The sequence below is a fragment of the Geospiza fortis genome, unplaced genomic scaffold (assembly GCF_000277835.1).
Source record: "Geospiza fortis unplaced genomic scaffold, GeoFor_1.0 scaffold200, whole genome shotgun sequence".
In the NCBI taxonomy this organism is placed as follows: domain Eukaryota; kingdom Metazoa; phylum Chordata; class Aves; order Passeriformes; family Thraupidae; genus Geospiza; species Geospiza fortis.
Genome location: NW_005054353.1, coordinates 2,157 through 21,885, shown reverse-complemented (window position 1 = coordinate 21,885; position 19,729 = coordinate 2,157). Strand labels below are relative to the sequence as shown.

Sequence of the window (19,729 nt, the reverse complement as noted above, 5' to 3'; positions counted from 1 at the left end):
TCCAAGACTGAAGCAGGAGATAACATCATGATATCTTGAATTCACATTTGCTTCAGATTTGTAAATTTGTGATACTTGAATTACCTACAAAGTGGTTTCATTATTCACAATTAAATATTTCGTGTCATTTATTAGGATGTGAAAAAAGTGACGTAGAATTATTTCATTCCTTTGTTCACAGTTTGAGTCAATTCTGCTATTTATGCTATCACTTCTCCTTTTTTTCCTTTTCAATAAGCATTAAAACAAAGAGTGAAAAGATCCTTTTTCCAAGGTTCAAAGAAGATTGTGATAAACATCTTATATATATCACATTTTAAAATATTGATCTTATGTATGGATACACACATTCAATCAATTCCAATTTCAACTGCAGAACAAAATCATTAAGCATGCAGGTTTGTTAAACCTGTGGCAGAAATAATTTTATTTTCTTCTAGAGGCAAAGGTTTAATTAAACTTGAGACACTGGAGAGAAATTGAAGAGAGGTCTGAAAAAATGGCAGTTCTTCAGTGGACTGTCTAGAGAACCTTAGATAAATGGAGGTTTCTTAATTACTAATTTAGTAGGTCAGTTTTAGAGCAATTGCACATTATGCTAATTGTTTCAGAAAAATAACTTCTGTGAATTATCATCTGACAGAGTTTGTATCTGCACTTGGTTCATCAACAAAAAAGGAGACAAAGATGTCTTTTATTCTACGCCACAAGAGATGGATGGTTTGAGTTACATGATAGAAAAGACACAACATTATCAGAGTCACTACAGTCATATCCCAAGTCAGTGTTGCATCCATAAAGCAACAGACTGTATTTATTGGACACAGTGCAGATAATCTTTTGATCTCTGGTTCTGCTTGTTTCAACAGCCCAGTTTTAAATTGGTATTAGCAATTATGATTCACATTACAATCAAATATGTGGTTTCAGATAAGGGAAAAGAAAAAAAAATCAGTTCTCTGCTTCAAAGATTCAACAATAGATTATAAAGTGCTCAAAGAAGCAAAATGAAGTTATTGAAACCATGCTAGTATCTTTTTGTACCACCCTGAGAGAAGAAATCCTTATCTATTCCTAAAAAAATATACATTTAAATGCAAATGCAATTATAGACAAAGAAGATCTGTTCAAACCACTTAAACTGTATTTATAGCAATTTGTACAGTTTCTATGCCACTAGATTTTAACAGCTAAAATTACTGCAAGCTAGCTGCTCGTTCTTCAACATTTTAGTGGCTTTCAGAGATCATCTTAATTAAATGCCTAAAGAGATCCTCAGTTAAGCAGGGGAAGGTTTGGTTGGAATTTTCTTTTTGTTTTACCTTTAAACATATACAGCCTTTCCCCATGAAAGAAAAGTTTCTTATTAAAAACCAAAGATGAGAGGTCTCTGTGCTTTTCAACAAAAACTTGGATTCCTTTACCCCTTACCAACATTGAATTTAATAGCAAATGATTTAATTTGACAGACATGCAAATTCTGTATTTTCCCAACTACGTATTACTGTCTGGATCTTAAATAACTAAGATTTGTGCTTTGTGATGTTGCAGAATCCTATGCTGAAAGATCACTAAAAGATTTTTAAATGGGCTACATAGATCATTAGAAAACAAAGCCATCTCTTTCATGCAGAGGCTTTTGAAACAAACAGCAGCAACTACAGCATGCCCGACCAGATGCTCTCTTAGGAACTTAGGCACTCATGAAAGATTGTCTAGAAGCTTCCACTTGTCCCTGTACAAACATGTTCTTCAAGTGTGACTCTTCAATTCCCCAAGCTGTGAATGCATCTAAAATGTGCTTTCTTACAGGGCAGGGCAGACCTTCCAAGGAAAAGCTGGGTATAATCTCATTGTACAATTTGTGCCATGCCTGCTAAATTGTAAGTACTTTAGAACTGCTTTCAGTGAATAGGGGCAAGGATCTTGTATGAGGCACCTTGCCAGGGGCACATTGCACATTACATTTCTGCTTCCCAAAGATCCCATTTCATCCTGATGAGTATGAGTGATTCCTATGAATTTGCCAGGACTATTCTGAATTGCTGTTTTCTTCTTCAGAGTACTTAGTACTTTCATGTTTCTGACCCTGGCAACACCTGTAATCACATTCCCTCACCGTGGTCCAGTCACCACCAGATTCAGAGGTCACAATGAAGTGTGACTGTGAATTTAGCTCAAATTGTTCTTAATTCACTGAAAACCCTGTTAGAGATTAAAGAAAATTGAAGTAATTTGAGTCCTAACCATTGCTGACTTGGAGCATTCTGAAAGCATTCTCAAGCATTCTGAAAGGTTTGCTAGGTATTTTGAAGGAGCAAGAAGGGCTGTTATGTTGATCCCTAGCAGGACATTTTGTGCATAACAAAGTCCACAGACAAAAGAATAGAAAGTTTTTGTATTTTCACATAATCTAGAATATTATCGTTACCCTTTTTGTTGAAATTTAACCAGTCTATCAAAGACATCTTATTTATATTTGTTTATACTTAGTTGTATCTCTTTCCTGAAACTAATGATTTAAATTAGTATAGGCAATTTTAACTTAAACTGCCAAATTAATCAATGAAAAAGTAAATGTATCATACTTAGTGAATAAGGGTGCAATCCAATTATTTTGTTGAACTTATTTGAAGTCTGGAAAGTCTAATTAGCGAGAAAAAACATCAGACTTGGGCTTGCTATAAATAGGGTTATTAACTGTAGCCTATTTATATGCACAGCTGCAGTCTTCCAGGAGGACCCGCAGAACCACTTGCAGAACGTGTTAAGAGACGGTCAAACAAAGTATCATCTGAACATTAATTCCAGCTAAGTGAACAGATCCCTGGAGCACTTTAACATATAAATTAAGGTCAGCGGACTTCAGGCAGAAGTGGAGAATATAAACCCAAGACATCAGGTTCACAATGCCAAGAAACAAAGTCATACAAGCAGAACAGACCAGGAGCTGTATTACCTGCTTGTAAGATAAGACAGACAGAAACATACTTGACAACAGTTAAAGATACTGTATTTCCTTTCCTTCACAAAGAATAATGTGACCTCAGGTCCTCTTCCTGATTATTTGAAAGGTGAAAGAAGATGATGGAGGACATCACATTTTAGATCTGAGTAATTTTCTCTTGGCAAGAAGCTGGATGACTGAGATTTCCTATTTGGAATGGTAGAATATGCTCTACTCTTCTGAGCAGCACGTCACAGAAGGCAGTGTCCTAAAACTATCTTATGTATATATATACACACATCTTACAGCAACAAATTCCTTTACAGTGAAAGATTATTATTTCATTAAATACTTTCTCACATAAGCAGCATATTAAACTTGGCACACAAAGAGGATGAGAAAAATCTTTGTCCAGCTGACATCACTTAAAGTAAAAACGAAGCACAATGATCATAAGGCCAGGTACATGATTCAAAAAATAAAGCTCAGAAGCTTTACTTCTGTAAAGAAGTAGTGTGACAACATTAATATAATTCCCCACATTAAAATATTTAAAATACACAGAGAATTCTATCTCTATTTCCTTATATGCGCACTCGGGAAAAAAGCCCACTGATGTGGTGCAATTTCTAACACAATATAGTTTTCAGACTATTTCATCTTACATCATGATATTATTCCATTCACCCTCAACATGGTAATATCTGATTGAATGAGTTGGAACACAGGGTTTTTTTCTGAATAATTTATACCAGAAAACTGTAAACGGTTTTTGAGACTAATATTTCACAATCACGGTTGTAAATTCAAAGACTGGGAAAGAATTCAGATATCAAGGAATTATGTAACTAACAGAAGAACACGCATTTTAGTATATTTTTGTTCAAATCTGTAAATTAGTCTATGGGATAAATGACAAATGTGAAAAGCCAATGCAGACTGTGAGGAACATGCTTTTCAGCATGTATAAAGAAGCAAAGCTACAAAACCTGTAGTACAGAGTACATTTTCTGTTAAAGACCCTGTAACATCCTTTTATCCTTTGCGACTTCAGTAAAAAATAATAGGATCTCAGTTCTAAACACATAAATCAGTTTACATTTGTGACAAATACTATTGGAAAGAGGCAGGAGGATTTTTGTCTAAAGTTCCATTTACCTGTTACAATGAATTAGAATTATATTTGTGCACAATGAAACTCTAGATAACTTACATATTATAACATGACATATTGGTATAAGTACTGACAATAATTGAGAAACTTTACGAAAAAACTCATTCTTTGATTTAAGATCTATGCCTGCCAGATCACAAGATCTTCAATATTTTAATAACAAGCATTTTGGACAGATTTTACTGGTATTATGTGTTTTACAGGGCATTTTGCTTTGCCAAACAATAGCAAATATCTTTGTACCATTCCAACTACATTTACAACAAAGCTAGAGTAGCCAAGTTCAAGACCTTTAAGGTCTTGGAAGCATTGGGGCCTTCTTCTAGATCAAAGTATAAACTACACGACAATAGAAAAAGAATTTTAAAGAATTTTTAAAAGCTTTTAAAAAGAAAAAGAACAAATGATAGTAATATTTTTATAATGTACTTTGTTAGTAAACCAAGGTTTTGAGAACAATTCCATCCAATGTGGTCCATTAAAGACCACACCAACTGTAGCTTATTGTTTACACCACCCCTCCCCACTCCCAGATCTCATGAAGCAGCAATGGGAGGCCTAAAACCCTACAAGTCTACCCACAGTTCAGGAGCTGGTTCCATGTTTCACCAGCTCTGTCTGTCCACCAAAACTATGACTTCTGCTACATACTCCACTACATCCTTGAGTAACCATCTCAGCTGCTGCAATCACACAGTTCTTAGAGTAAAAACTCTGCTGTCGGTATCTCAATGTGATTAGCAGACCAAGTCCTTTCCTCCTTGCACCTCAGTCCTAACCTGAGCATTTTTCATTTCATTTCTTTTAGTATTTCTCCATCCATTCCATCAACAATGTTAGCTCTGTCCACTAGGTAAAAATCTCACAGTCAGATCTTCCACCTTGGTCCTGCATGTGAGAATCTCTGAATCTGTGTTGAAGAGCCCTCAATATCCAGCCCACATACTTTTAGACAAGCAGTTTTCCAGTAAACTCGCATGGAAAAGATGTACTTTTTTAAGATGACATTCATGAAAAGAGAAGGTCTTGGTAGTTCTCCTTCTGTTGTACAAGGTTAAGCATATAGTCTGCAGCTAACAAATACAAACATACAAGTACAGGTATTTGAAAACCCCTGTAGAGAACAGTTGTTTTGAGACTAACCCTTGACACTTGGCACTAGTCTTTCTGGCACCTACTTATCCATAATGAAAAGAAAAATATTGTTTCTTTTCTCCTTCCTCCTCAGTATTCTGGTGTTTCTTACTTCACACCTTAGGCAAGTTTTAGATCTGCCAAATGCAGGACTACCCTTTAGACATTCTTGCATATCAGAATGCAAGAAAGACACAGTGTAATTTTAGAACATAACTTTTACAACGTGGAGGAAAAGAGCTTTCACAACCATTTGTAAATCCTATGTGTATTTGTAAATTATTACTGAAATAAAATCCCATAGTAATTCTTTAAACTGCTATGTGGGAGTAGACAAAAAAGAATGGTTCGAAAGAAAAAATATTATAGCCTATCTGTTTATACTCACACCGTCAAAAGGACTACAAAACTGCATGCTCTGATTCATTTGCTGGCCAACAGAACAAGCACTTTACATGTTACTTTTTAATTTCTAGTGTCAGAATTTAGTTGGTTACAGTTTAGGATGTAAAGGATTTAAAACACAACCAAACACTCTGAAGAAGAGTAGTGCCCAGAGCAAAGGTCCAGCAAGTAGCTTTAGAATTTTATAGATTCCCACAGAAACCAGTCTAGATTCAAATAAAGGAAGGAGCTGTGGTGGGCAGCCAGCTGTCATGTACAGGTGATATCTATGACCACACTCAGGTGGAAGGCAGGAAGCTCACTGGCTAGACTTACATCAGGAGAATAAAAATAGAACGTATATAGAAGGGTGACAGAGCCATTCAATTCTTCCAAATTCAATCCTCCACTTGACTCCAGTGAAGAAGGCCACCTACACGTCCTCATCCCTTGTCAGTGTCACCCTGGTGCTGCAGTGACCCAGGACACTGCCAGCTGTATGCCAGTGAGTTGAGACTCTAAGAAGATGCTGCTCCTTGTGGAGCAGGCACTGGTGGTCACTAAAGTTAATACATTTTTCCTTCATATTGCAATGGTTTATATGCAGTGACAGCAACTGTGCCTCAGCTGGCAAGAGGAGAACCCTTTCCAAGAGTTGCTCATTTGCCCAGACCTAGTAGAGTACATCCCTTAGTCCTCCTCTGGTATCACCAAGCTGGGACACAGAGCAGCTTTGGGTACCTTCAAGATCAGCAGAGACTGCTACCACCCTGACCATCCCCCACCTCTCACCTGCCCACATATGGACATGGTCTGGTTATTTGGAAAACACATGAACTTCATAAAGATCACAATACACTGGTGACCCTTCAAGAACTCCTTCCAGAAAAATTGCATCAGGAAAATAATTTTTGAAAATATCTAAGTTGTTTTGAATCTTTCTTCCACATATAAATATTCATTTGTTCCACCAATATTTCAGACAGCCAGCTCTAAGTAGTACAATGTTTTTCAACTGTTGCCACTAAACAACATCAACCCCATATGTACAAATGAAATTTAAGCTGTAGCTATTGCATACCAGATACTGAAGTTTCTAAAAACATGATTACATTAGGGTGCAATGGCCATTTAATCAGGAGGGGAACTACTGCCAAGTTTTCCCTAGCAGAATTAAATGCTTTCAGTCAGCTCTTGGGTTTTCAATAGGTGATTCAGGTTTTAGAATATTTGCCATGCTTTACACCACAAAATCCAGCATGCCCTTTAGTCTTAAAATCTGATAGGTCTTCTGGTAATTAAAACAACTAAATAAACAAACAAAGAAAGAAATAAAATAATCATGTTACAAAGAAAAATTTCCTCCATATCAGTCTCATATTAATTTGACTGTTTTCATCATGACAAGACCTCTGTTTTAGAAAAAATGATAGCAATATTGCCACTCCCACAAGGCACAGGATAAAAGACAGCCTCCAATTAATAGTACGAAAGCCAGTTATTAATAAAACAAACACACCCAGAGGTACTACTTATTTCAGCAAATATCAACAAAAGTTCTTCAAAGAAAATAAATTTCCTAACATTGCCAATGCTCTTTCTTCATCCTTTCTCTTGTTTCTTTTTCACCATTTCTTTTTCTACTTCTCTTGCCCATCTGTTCACTGTCATGAAGTAATGGGCTGGCACTCTCAAAACTTTCAAAACCAAATCACCATAATAATCTTCTAATTCTTTTAAATTCACTTAAATTGTAGCAGCAACAGGGATCAGCTTACAGTCACAGGAGAAAGGTTCACAGAATTGCATTTAGAAACCATTCAACATTTTGGAATGAATAGCAAAACAATCCACATGGAGAAAATGTGATAATGGAGCCATAACATGATGGCATCAGGCTCTTAAGATATTTCTCCTCAAAGCCCTATTGTATGCATGATTTACTTTGAGCATAGGGATATCTGGAAGCCACATCAAAGACCTAATGGATAGACATTTTGTTAACATATGTAGAACTGATGCCAGGCCATAAAACAACACTGCACTGAGTATTACACATCTTCAGAAAAGTCTGGTTGTTTTTGTTGATTTTTTTTTCTTGAGGTTGGGGTGGATTTTTGGTCTACAAATTATTTCTTCTGTTATGTGCACGAATGCCTAACAGGCTCAGAAGCCTGTTACAATTTTTATGTTCTCTTGTTCTCTGGATCTTTGCCCAGTATCACAAAATCTGAGACAGGGCTGATCTTTGAAACTGGGAAAGGAAGAAGAACGAAAAAATAAACAAGCATCTATATCCTTTGCAGGTTCTGTTACATCCATCACAGACTGGTAAAGACCCTCACAATCCATGCTACTACATTAGCATCTCTGTTTCTCAGGTCATCCCTAGGACTGCTACTTTCAAAGTGCTGATCAAACTTGGCTCTAAGCTACAGCGCATTCTTCAATGGTCTTTCATGTTCTTGTTGTTCAAAATGGAGACAATTTTCAAATTGTACAAACTGCAGATATGGCATTCCATAAAACCAGGAGGCCAAAAAGCTTTGTAGAGTGAATTCTGGAACAGCTCTCCAGGATTCTGAAAAGGCCACTTATAAGCTCCTCTGTTTCTGCTCTAAAGTATTTATCCTGGATCACAGAATAATGAGCAGCAAATTTATGTGCTTTGTAGGGCACTTAGGAAACAGTTTTTCCATCACTTAGTAACTGTAAGATAAGTAAAACAGCATTGCACACCAAGAAACACAGAGTATGAAAAGACACTGAAAGTCGAGATTGCAGAAGAGTTATAACTTTATCCATTTTGATACCTTTTCAATTAATCACATATTTTGTAGTTCCATGTTTGGCACATTAGGTACATTGAAGCCAGATTAACAACAAACAGCTGCTATTTATAGCATTTCCCCAGAGATGGGAATGGTTGCTGCTGTGCTTTAAGACCAATCATGTTACATCTGTATTAAAATGAGAAGACAAACATGTTTTACTGCCAACTCTGCCAGAATTTCAAATGAAAACCACATTAGTTAACTTGTGGATTTCTCAGTCAGTCAGTCTCCAGCGTCAGCTTACATAGTTTAAATAAAACATCTCACCAGCACACAATACAACACAAAAGGATGCTAGCAGCATGGGCCTAGGTGCAAAAGAATTCTCAAATACTCATCCAAGATAAAAGTCAGGAATGGACTGCAAATGTCTCTAACCTGCAATAGCCTGGACCTCAGCAGGTTCTGCTCCCATATCTTTATCATTTCACAAACTCTTTGGCTCAGTTGTCAGCAGTCATACCAGCTTAAATATGTTAAATCTCACAACCCACAGGTTTTTTACTCTCACTGCTGTCCTAAGCACTGTGAGAACGGGATCCCAAGCTCAGAAAGGTTGCCAGGACATCAAGTCATAGCATGTTTGGTCCCACTGTTTCCTATTTGTTTATATGAAGAAAAGGTGAATCTTGAATTCATGATCTTATAGGCACAGGCTCACCTCCTTTAGGCATCTACAGGTTAATCAGGCCTCAGCAGGCACTAAACAAGGACCTCAGCTCCCCTGAGGATGGTGGATGTCTCTGCTCTGACCACGCATGATCACACCTGCTCTGACACAGGAAGAGTTTTGTCTGGGGTGAATAGTCCTTTCCTAACTTAGAAGGAATAATACAATTATAAACAGAACAGAGACTTTGGTGAGACACTGAACTTTATTGACAGAATTACAAAATCCATTTCCTTTTTCTGTTCAGAGGCTTTCTACACCACCTGAAAACTTATTCCTGCAAAGTTGCAGCTTGCAGTAGATTTCACCATACATTTTTGCTAGCTGGAACAATTGCTTACTGCCTACTGACCAGCCAAACAGAAAGGATAAAGCAGGAAGGAAACCTGAAGTATCAGTGGGTTAATTTTTCAAAAGTATTTGCACATTGGGTACAAAGATGCCTCAAAAGGACACAGGACATGTGCGCTCATGTCACATCATCACCCCTGAAGATGAATGCACCCCTGAGAGCTTGATGCTTCATAAAGCAGTAGTCACACTTCTTTTACTGCTTTAGGTTACTTGGAAATGCAAATGTGTTGAAGTTAAGCATAGGTACCTAAAATAAGGTTTGCAACTCAAACAATTCTGAGTATCCATTTTGATGATTTCAACATTTCTTGAGGCAGGAATGACTTTCAGAAAGCTAAGTCCAAAATACAAGAAAATTTTAGGAAAAGATATCAAAAATATATCAACTATTATTTTTCTGGTTTCCTTAACACTTTTCTAGTTTTACCCCCCCAATCCCCAATTGCTATTTGCAAAAATCCACATAAAGCACTTGGAAAAATGATTTTAAAAGGAGAACAGAACTGGATAAGCTCCAAAAGTGGTCAAATTAAAAAAATTAAAAAAAAAAAAACCACACAAAAAAATCCCAAAAAAACCCCAAAGCAAAACAAAAAAGAACCCCCCAAAAAACTCTAAAGAGGTATGGAAAAAAAGAATTTTCTCCGTTAATGCATTTTAATAATAATAAATATTGTTTGTAGCATAAACTTGTCAGACATATTATTTCAGTTCATGATGATTATTTTTAATAAATATGTTAAAATCTCATGGAAGGAGTCAATTAATTATTTATAAATCAAGCAGTATATTTAATTCTGGTCAATATATAGATGAACACAAGTATACCTAAATGTGTAGTTATATCTTGAGCTGAATCACTTTTCACCAGACTTCACACACTTTCTTTAGTGTCCTATAGCAACTCTCATTTTCAACTACATTTCGGGGGTTTAAGTCATAATTTGCTGCAATACCTGTGACCAGCTATGCTTCAGAGGTTTTTACCTAATTTTAAACTGTTTTGCTTTAGACCTTTGTAAGAGCAATACCACCCATTGTTAATTTCTCACCCAGAGTTCAGAGATCCAGATTTGGGTTTGTTTCAATTCAAAACTTAAACTGAAATTTTGGCCCGTGGAAACGGCACCTTTCTGTTCCCCTGGATCTGTACTGCATTTTGAAACACTTTGGCATAGAGAGCATTGTAAGAGTTTGGATCTGCCATGTATTTTATTGCCTAAATAGGGAGATAGTTCCCATTTTTACCAGAGTAATGCAATGGAATGAGCATGGTGAAGGATCCATTAAGGCTCCAACAGGAACTGAGTACTAAAAAACCTAAACATTCACTGGTTTTATTTTTCGGTTTCTTGGTTACATTTTCAAAGTGTGTCCACTACCACTCCCATTATCATCAGCAGAGGGCTTGTAAATAAGCCTTTACCCAGTGTTTAAGAAAAATGAGCTTGTCAGTAAAGTAGTGGAGAGATCCCAACCCGCTTCAATACTTAAAGAAACAGAGCAGGACAGCAAAGAGAAAATTAAGTCCAGTCAAGCACCTTAACATATCTTTGAAGTCTACATTTGAACACTTCATAACCTGAATTGAAATGCCAAATTTTGAAATATACCAAACATAATTCAGGAAAGACAGCCAATTAACTGGTTAGAAACATTGTTAAAAATGCAGATGACATAAAATTAAATTAAATGAACCGCAATTAAAAATTTGGAACATTTAACTTGGTGAATATGTGTTTCATGAAGCTAGAGACACAGGTGATGTTATGTAAACCAATCAACCATCAGGGTAGTTACTATTTCCCTGCCCAGTGACCAAGTTGCTGAAATTGAACACTCATGCTAACATTGAGAATCTCTTGAGACACCACAAGCCAGAGCTACTGAACTGTCATCTCAGAAAAGACAAAATCTCTTAAATACATAAAATCTCTTGCCTGGTTTAAAGGTCAGAGATAGTCATTCTTCTTCTCCATTGAAGCCATAAAAGTACAGTGTTTAACAAAGCATTTTGGCTCAGTAGGTACAGCAGCAATTTCTAGTGCTGCTGTAATTGAGGTTTCATCAACATTTTCACAATAAAACATACTCACAGAAAAGTAATTCCCTATTGTAAGCTGACACAGAAGACGTTGTACCAGGCACAAATCCTTCAGCACCAAGAGTTTGGTTTGTATGATTTTTAGCTAAGAAGTTGGAGAAAAAGATAAAGCAAGAAGAAAAGTCTTACAAATGGAAGACAACAATGTAGAATTATGAAATGTTCAAACAGAATTTGTGGTGCAGACAGTTTTTCCAACCATATGTACCTGCCAAACATAGCCTGTTACTTGTAAAAGACTGAAAAGCTAAAAATGTCTAAAATATAGAAGAGTGTGTGAATAAAAGTTACTTGTTTTAGGGATTTCTCCAAAAGGGCCTGTTTGGTTTTTTGATTGTTTCTTCCATATTTTTAAAGACAAAATGAGGGGGTTTTGTATATTTTCACCCACCTGCTCTGGGTACTTGCTTCCAACTATCTCTGCCACAGTGTTAAAGGACAAAGAGTCTGGATAAGTCTTAGCTCCCATCCTCAGGTGCACAACAATTCTAGTGCCGCGGAGAGACATTCGTGACATCATTTCAGCATCTTCCACAGTGATGCAAGCAGTGGGAATTTGGGGTACATCAGGCTGGTAATTCTGCCCCCCAGTATGTGGACTGTTAAAAAAAACAACAAAACACAGTGTTAACAACTTTGCTCTGTAATTTTTTTAGCATACTGTAGAATTATTAAAAAGAATGACCATCAGGACCATCCCTGCCATACTCTCAACAGGGATATAGCTACAACTTTTAAAAAACCTTTTGACAAAATACATCAAGTATTTTTACACTAATCAGAATATCTGACTGTTTCTATTAAATGTGTCTAGAATTCTAGTCATTGTCAGCTCTATTTAGGTCACTGCCATGCTTTGATATCACACTCCATTCACCAGAAAGAAAAGGAATGAAAAGTCTAAATGAACAGGTTACCATAAGTGCATTTTTTTTTCCTGTGGCAAGTAATGAAATTAAAATTCACTATTAAATTTTAATGCTATTTTCCAAATAACAGAATTGCAGAACAGATGAGGTTGACAGGAACCTCTGGAGATCATCTGGACCAACTCCCCTGCTTGAGCGCGCCACCCAAAACCAGTTGCCCAGAACCATGCACAATGCATGAAAATCTTCACCTGTGAGCCTTCTCACAGCAGCAGACACACTTTTTTATACATTTAAACAAAGAATAAAAAATTTAAATTGGGTTATTTTTAAGTCTTCTAAACTGGAAAAAAACCCTCTATTTAATTCCTGGAGGAGATATGTTAAGGAGGAAAGGAAAAACCTCCTTAACCTTACTTTGTAAGGTTATAGATTAGGTAAAATGGAAGACATTATTCAATTATATTTATTGAGAAGAATAATCCCTTCTCAACCATAACAAGTCATATTGTAATCAATAACATAACCTGCAGAGTAGATATGTATAAACATTTATTTCACACGCAAATCCTAAAAACGAGTTACAGAGGTCTTACAGGAGCTTCCTCAGAGTATAGACAGATCAGTCTATTAAGTGACAACAGTTCAGGAAATTATTGCTCCTGGTTGTTACAGCTGAACCTCAATCAAAGGCCAGTGTCTCTTTCCATCAGCTTTGCAGGTCAGGTGACCCATGGCTCACCTTTGAAATAACATTTAACCTGAAACTCAGCATTTCCTGTGCCATGTAATACTCCCTGAGTGGGATAAACCCATGTAGACTTATAAGTTCCGACCTTTTTTCCTTTCTTTTTCTTTCTCTTTGTTGGATAAAAAAAGAGGCACCCCTCATCCCCACTTTTAAACTGTGAGAACTTGCTGCATATGTTTAATATTTCTTTGAGTGTTTGCGGATAAATCCAGCATGTTAACCAAAAGACTTTCCAAACAACGTAAAATAAACAGACTGGAAAAAAAGAAAAAGAGAGATGACGGTTTAATGTACTAATGTTAAAAAAACCCAAACCCTACATTCAACAATGGACCAGAAACTGTTTGTTTCTGGTAATTTTAAATGAATGTTTTTGCCTGAGTCTCCTGGCAGGTTTATGTCTTAGTACTAATATGGTGTATATGCTGAATTGCAGTAATTCAAGTTTTATCATTGATTTCAAGGTCCTTGTTATTTCTCAGATGCTCAACAAAAGAAACACCTTAAACTGTATTTGTTTCTCCAATTTAAGCAGCAAAGCACATTTATTGCAGATGCTCCATCCTGATCTTCTACCACAGTTGTGGATAAGGCTTCTGACAACTCACACAGTTGTCAGTGCTTACACACCTCAAGTAAAGGAACATTTGCAGGTACAAAATTTACCCAGCTAGCCCAAAAAATAAACCTAAAAGTTACCCAGAAGTGCCATTTGTATGCTCAAACTACCACTCTGCCAACATTACAAAGGTAAACTCTATTACCCAAATTAAACCATATTGGCATGGGCTTAGATGATACCAGGATCTGACAGGAATGGATGACTGCCCAAATTATTTCTACAAAAAGGGAAATGGACCCTAAGCATGACCGGTAGAAAGACACAAAGCAATATCACAGTACTGTAGATTTCTAATGCTGCAAGATGAACTCACACAGAAAACATTTATGGCAGACACTAAACATCCTAGGATGCACCTGATTGAAGTTTACATGCATGCAAATCATGCCATGTTTTAAGTATATCATCTACATAATAAATTGCTTAATAAAATGCCAAAGAGTACATTAAAAAAAATGTAAGCAGAGCAAATTAAGTACCTTTTACGTAGAGATAACCAAGAACTGGAAAGGCTACTGACCATATGGCAAGACATGAGCAAGAACTAACAAAATAGAAATTACTATCAGACTCTGTGTAACAGATGGAGAGAAGCTTTTCTTAGTTTGGCTCAAAACAGGGCAAACAGGACATAGTTTGGGGAAATCAGGAGAAAGAATTTTTTTGGGTGGGGGGAGAGGAAGCAGAGGGGATGACAAGAAAGGGTTTCTTTTCATTGATTATGAACAAACATTATTTTGGGACTATTATTTCAAAAGAAGAAAGATCTTACTAAAAAAAAAAGTAATTAAACTCTCTTGCATTTACCATTCCTTGCACCTTGAAAAGGAAATGAAAGGAAAGCATCACATAACAGCAGCTATGGAGATCACAAAGAACCCTGACTCTGAATAAGCATTTAACTTAAAAACATTGGTACCTACAGACAGGCAAGTAAGGTGCACCTCTGGAATTTCCCACTAACACCTGGGAGGGATGTTAGCATCTGCTTCAAACACACACTCTGAAAAATCTTGTTGTCCAACAAACCCTAAATTAATTCTGCAAAACTTTAAGGGTAGTTAGGTTATTTAATACATGCTACCCCAGTTCAATACCATAATTTGGTGTTCAGAAGAGATGGTAAGTAGTTCTCCCATTATTTTTTATTTACTTAACAAAAGTATCTGTTTTGATTTTAGATCTACTGAATAACCTCACATCCATATTTAAACTATTAATTGAAAGCATATTAATGTTAGTACAAACTCACAGTCATTTGGTCTTGACATTCTTGATCAACAGATGACAAAATTCAGATAAATAAAGTGGTTGAGTTTTGCTTTTGATAAACCCCTAGATTTCACATCTTGGAAAGTATTTAAGAGAAGTGTCATAGTATGAATAAAAGCAGAGAAAAGGCTCAAAAAAACCCCCCACATTTTCTCTGTGGTACATGTCAAATGGCTAATAAGAAACAGATGTGGCTTGTATCTTACACAAAAGTGTAAAGGGAGACTAAAAAATTCAAAAAGCAGCTAGTTAGTTTCTCTTCTGAGTAACAATAAAATATGGAGAAACTAAAAAATGTGGATTAAAAGATGTGCTGCTGGTGTCAGGTCAGTTCTAACTCTTCTTACTATGGTAGCTGACCTTGCATGCTCCATTACTTTGTTCCTGCACTTCCAGCCCTTATCTCTAAGATAAGCTAAAATGCCCAAGGAAAAGTAAACTGTATAAGAACCAGTGCTTCAAGCTAAACTGGATGCTCTGATAGAAAACAGATCTCAAGTTGAAGCCTTGGAAAATGATAGCAATCTCCTAAGGGGAGAAGTAAGTATGACATTACAAGAACTCTAACATGGCTAAAAGGAAAAAAAACTCCAACCAATCAAAACTTGATTATACAAAAGCTTAGAAAGATTTATTTCAGCCATAATGTGTATGCACATACCCCCAGTGCACTATTCTTCACATCAACCTAGAAAAGCAATCTAGAGTTGAGAAATGCAAAATCAATGTTGTCTAAGAATTGCCAGTGTTGTCTAAGCTTGCTCCTTTGGACAAACACACTGCAAGACTCTAATTACATATGTGACCACCTATTTTCTACAGAACCCATGTAAAATTCTCTGTATGAACCACATGTAAACTAAAAATTCATACTGTTAATATGAACTTGTTAATATTGACTTAAATGATAACATACATTCCTGAGTAGAGCCATGACTACATTAAGCACTAGCTATACTCACAGCATGATCACAGCCTTAACTCGGTAACAGGCTCACAATCTTCCACACACTTTGCTGTTGTTTTTTCACTTGTATATTCTACATAGCACAGAAAATTCCCTCATCACATACAAAGCTTTTCACTTTAAAGGGGGTGATGCAACATACTGCAGCAAAACAGGAGGAAAACCACACATCTGGCTCTCACAGTTATTTACGGAGAGTACCTATTCATGAGTACCTCACTCCTGTAACTTCCTCTGCATCACAAGCAGCATGACACAGCCTGAACTCTACAAAGTAAATCCCCTTTTCCAGCACCACAAACTCCTTACAAAAGAAAAGTTGCCCTTGTGTGCACTCCAACTGCGCATTTTCTTCCAAGATTCTCACCAATATCTGGAAAGAGAGGCCAACTGTAATTGCAATTAGTCAAAACGTCAAAAGTATTGTTAATCTCAAGATTAGGTCTATAAAGAATTAGGTCTATAAAAATAAAATCAAGACTATTCCCCATTTACAACCACTTGGCAAAACATAAAAGAAATAAATTCAGCCTAATTTTGTGTTTCTGTCATCATTTGTCCCAAGACTCACTTGCTTTATTTGCTTCTTAGATTGTCTTGGTGGGATTTGATTTGTTGGTTCACAGTAAGTTGAAAAGATATCAAGATTGTCAAATTCAAAACCAAAAAGGAATATGCACAGAAAATGCTAAGAAACTGCAGAGTAAAAATACTATACAAATGTGGATTTAAATAGTATAAATAAATAATGCAGTGTAATGGAGCCTTACCAAGGAAAGTTCCCTTTGAAGAAGAACACAGCATTATTCTGTTACCACATGGACTCCAATTAAATTAACATTTAGAAAACTGCATTTAGTTACTGCTGGGCACTCAATAAAATTACCTTTACCAAACAAGCATAATAGCTTTGCCACTATTACATATGTCCTAGGTTACAGAATATAACTTACACATACATGTTTGTATTTCACTATAATATTCAGTAACACAAGCACCAAGAGAATTCTTCAATAAATACCGAATCTTTTAAAAATAGCATGGATTAGATATGGTTTGCCAAACAAGAAGCAGAAAGCAACTCTGAATAGTAAAATGATCAAATGAAGTTCAATGCATTCTACCCTGGGACTATCCAACTGCTGGGAACGAAAAACAGCTTTCCAAGAATCTGTAGAAAATGAAAGTTTGCATCAGCTGCTCTTCAAGTGAAAAAGAAACTTGCTGGATGACTCTCCAGCAGCTGACATCTTGAGGGAACTATTTAAGTCATACACACACCTGTTTGGCCTCCTTCTGCTCAGTACAAATCACCAAGCTCTGTCCTTCTGTGTTTACATCCCTGTGAGAAAGCAGCTGCCTGCTGTGTGCTACAATAGGTACATTAGGAGCAGGTTCCTGGAGTGAACACCACTGGCAACCCAAACTGCCAGCAGCTGCAAGGATTCTGGCTTCATAGGCTTTGTTTGTAATTTTTTTTTGTTGAATTCCTAGCTTCTCAGCCTTGAGCACAAGTCTTATTTATATCTTCAATGACCTCCTCAACCACCAAGGACTGATGTGCACAGAGAACAAATTCAAAAAAAACTCACTGAGAACTGATGTTATATTTTACACCTACAGGAAGGATATAAATAAATCCAAACAAACAAACAAAAAAGAAATCAAAACTCAAAACAACAACCCCCCCTCATTTTCTTTATTTGGAAAGCAGCAAATTCGACAAAGAAGCATCACAAGGCTAGCAATAGAAAAGCTAACTAAGAGCTAGAATACTGACCTGCTTTACATACCACCTCCATTTAATGATGTTTTTCATTGTTATAATTACGTCTTATATCAAAATTATCAAGAACAAATAGGTGTGAAGAAGCATTAGAACTTTCAGGGTACAGTATCAGTCCTTCCAAGTCTCTGATTCATTAGAGATAGGGAGTAGCAGAGAGGGTCAAGCTCTCCCACACACAGACATCTCCATACACACCAGAAACATGAGCCAGCCCTGGCACTGAACTGAATACACCATAGGGCAGCACAGGGAGCTCTCTCCTCCTTTCAGAGGATGGACATGGGAAAGGGAAACATGCAGCCAACACTCAGCTGAAGGAAAAGGGTAGGGGTAGAGGATATTTGTCTTACCACCATAAAACTTCTCCCTTTCAATCAGCTTACCCCTGAGGTAAACAGAGGGGAGCAAGGTCTGAAAGGAGGCAGAAGAAAGTCTCAGATTCACAGAACAGGATATGGATGGTGCTTTTCTTCTTTCCTTCTTTCTCTGAGCAGCCCACCATTCAGAGCAGTATGTTCTTTGGACACTGTCCTCCATAAAAACCAAACCAATCTTAAACTCATATGCATTTAGGAACATCTCCCTTCAACAAGCTGTGGCAATGCAAACAAACCGCATGGAGATACACTTTTAAAGTGTAAAAAATAAGACGAGTGTCAACAGGAATACAAAGGTAGTCAAGGAAAAAAAACATAAGGTAGAAATGGCAGTGACAGAGGGTAAACATGTTTCTCAAGGCAGCAGGAGACAAAACATCTTAGTACAAAAGGCAACTATGTGGATGGACTAAAGAGGAGAACTTTTAAAAATAAAAAACTCAACAGTAGAATAACATAGTTATTATTATCTCAGATAGCATGGAATTAAATCCCAAAAGTAAAATAGAAGAAAATAGTTATCTTTTCTGTTTGTGAGTAAAAGCTTTTCCACTGAAACACTTCCATTAACCTCAACAGAAGGGGGTGGGACAACAGGGGAGAAGACTTTAAAACCTAACTGGATATGAAAAGGAAGTGAAGGGACAGGTTGGATTCAATTTTAGGGAATGAGCAAAAAAAAGCCACTGCAAGACACATGTCCTGGTGAGCCACAATATTTTCTGAAGAAAATTGAAACTCTGAAAAATCTTCACTACATAAATGCTTTTTTCACTCCCACACTTCTAATTATTATAGAATACTAAACACCTTTTTGATGTTCTATTAAACAATCCAATACTTTTACCATTCAAATAAACAAGAGAATAAAAAATATGTTTTAATAATAAAAAATAGTAAAAATAACACTTATTTTTTTCTCTCAACTGAGAAATTTTAGTAGTGTCACTTGAAAGGGATTGCTTTAACTACACCTGATCATTACATTTCCCTGTAATCTGTTCACACATTATACAGCTCCACTTATGCAATGTAAAATGCACTATAAATGCCTAACTGATAAGAAAACATTATCTAATAGCGTATTACACTTATTTGATAAACTCATTCTCCAATAAATGGTATATTTTTATTTCCAAAATTCAGGCAAGTCTTGTCTGTCACTTCAAACTTACAGACACCCTGAATTTTTCATCTTTGAACCTGAACACTGTAAGCAGAAAAGGTCTTTTTAGGAACAGAGTGTATTTTGAAAGTTCATTATAGTATTTTAACTCCAGTAAACTACAACTAATATTGAGTAGCCCCACAAAATGTCATGCCAAGCGTGAGTGTTCTTTCCCCAGCTGTATTTTTTGACAGTGGCAGATTCTTCCAAAAGCTTCATAATCTCCATCAGATGATATAAAAGTTGTCCCAATAGGTATGTGTTTCCTCTTAACAGCTCCTTTCCCAGCAATCAGCTGTGTCTGGGAAATGAG

General features: G+C 36.5%; 1 protein-coding gene across 1 annotated transcript in view; it reads right to left on the bottom strand.

Moving 5' to 3' along the window:
- The window catches only part of LOC102039986 (carboxypeptidase Q-like), a gene marked incomplete at its 5' end in the record, with an annotated part of 93,678 nt that extends 81,436 nt beyond the window's left edge, over positions 1-12,242 (bottom strand). Inside the window, one exon of the mRNA XM_005423486.2 lies at positions 11,993-12,242. Coding sequence (XP_005423543.2) covers positions 11,993-12,242 — 250 coding nt within the window. The remainder of the gene's footprint in view (positions 1-11,992) is intronic.
- Positions 12,243-19,729: the final 7,487 nt, after the last annotated feature.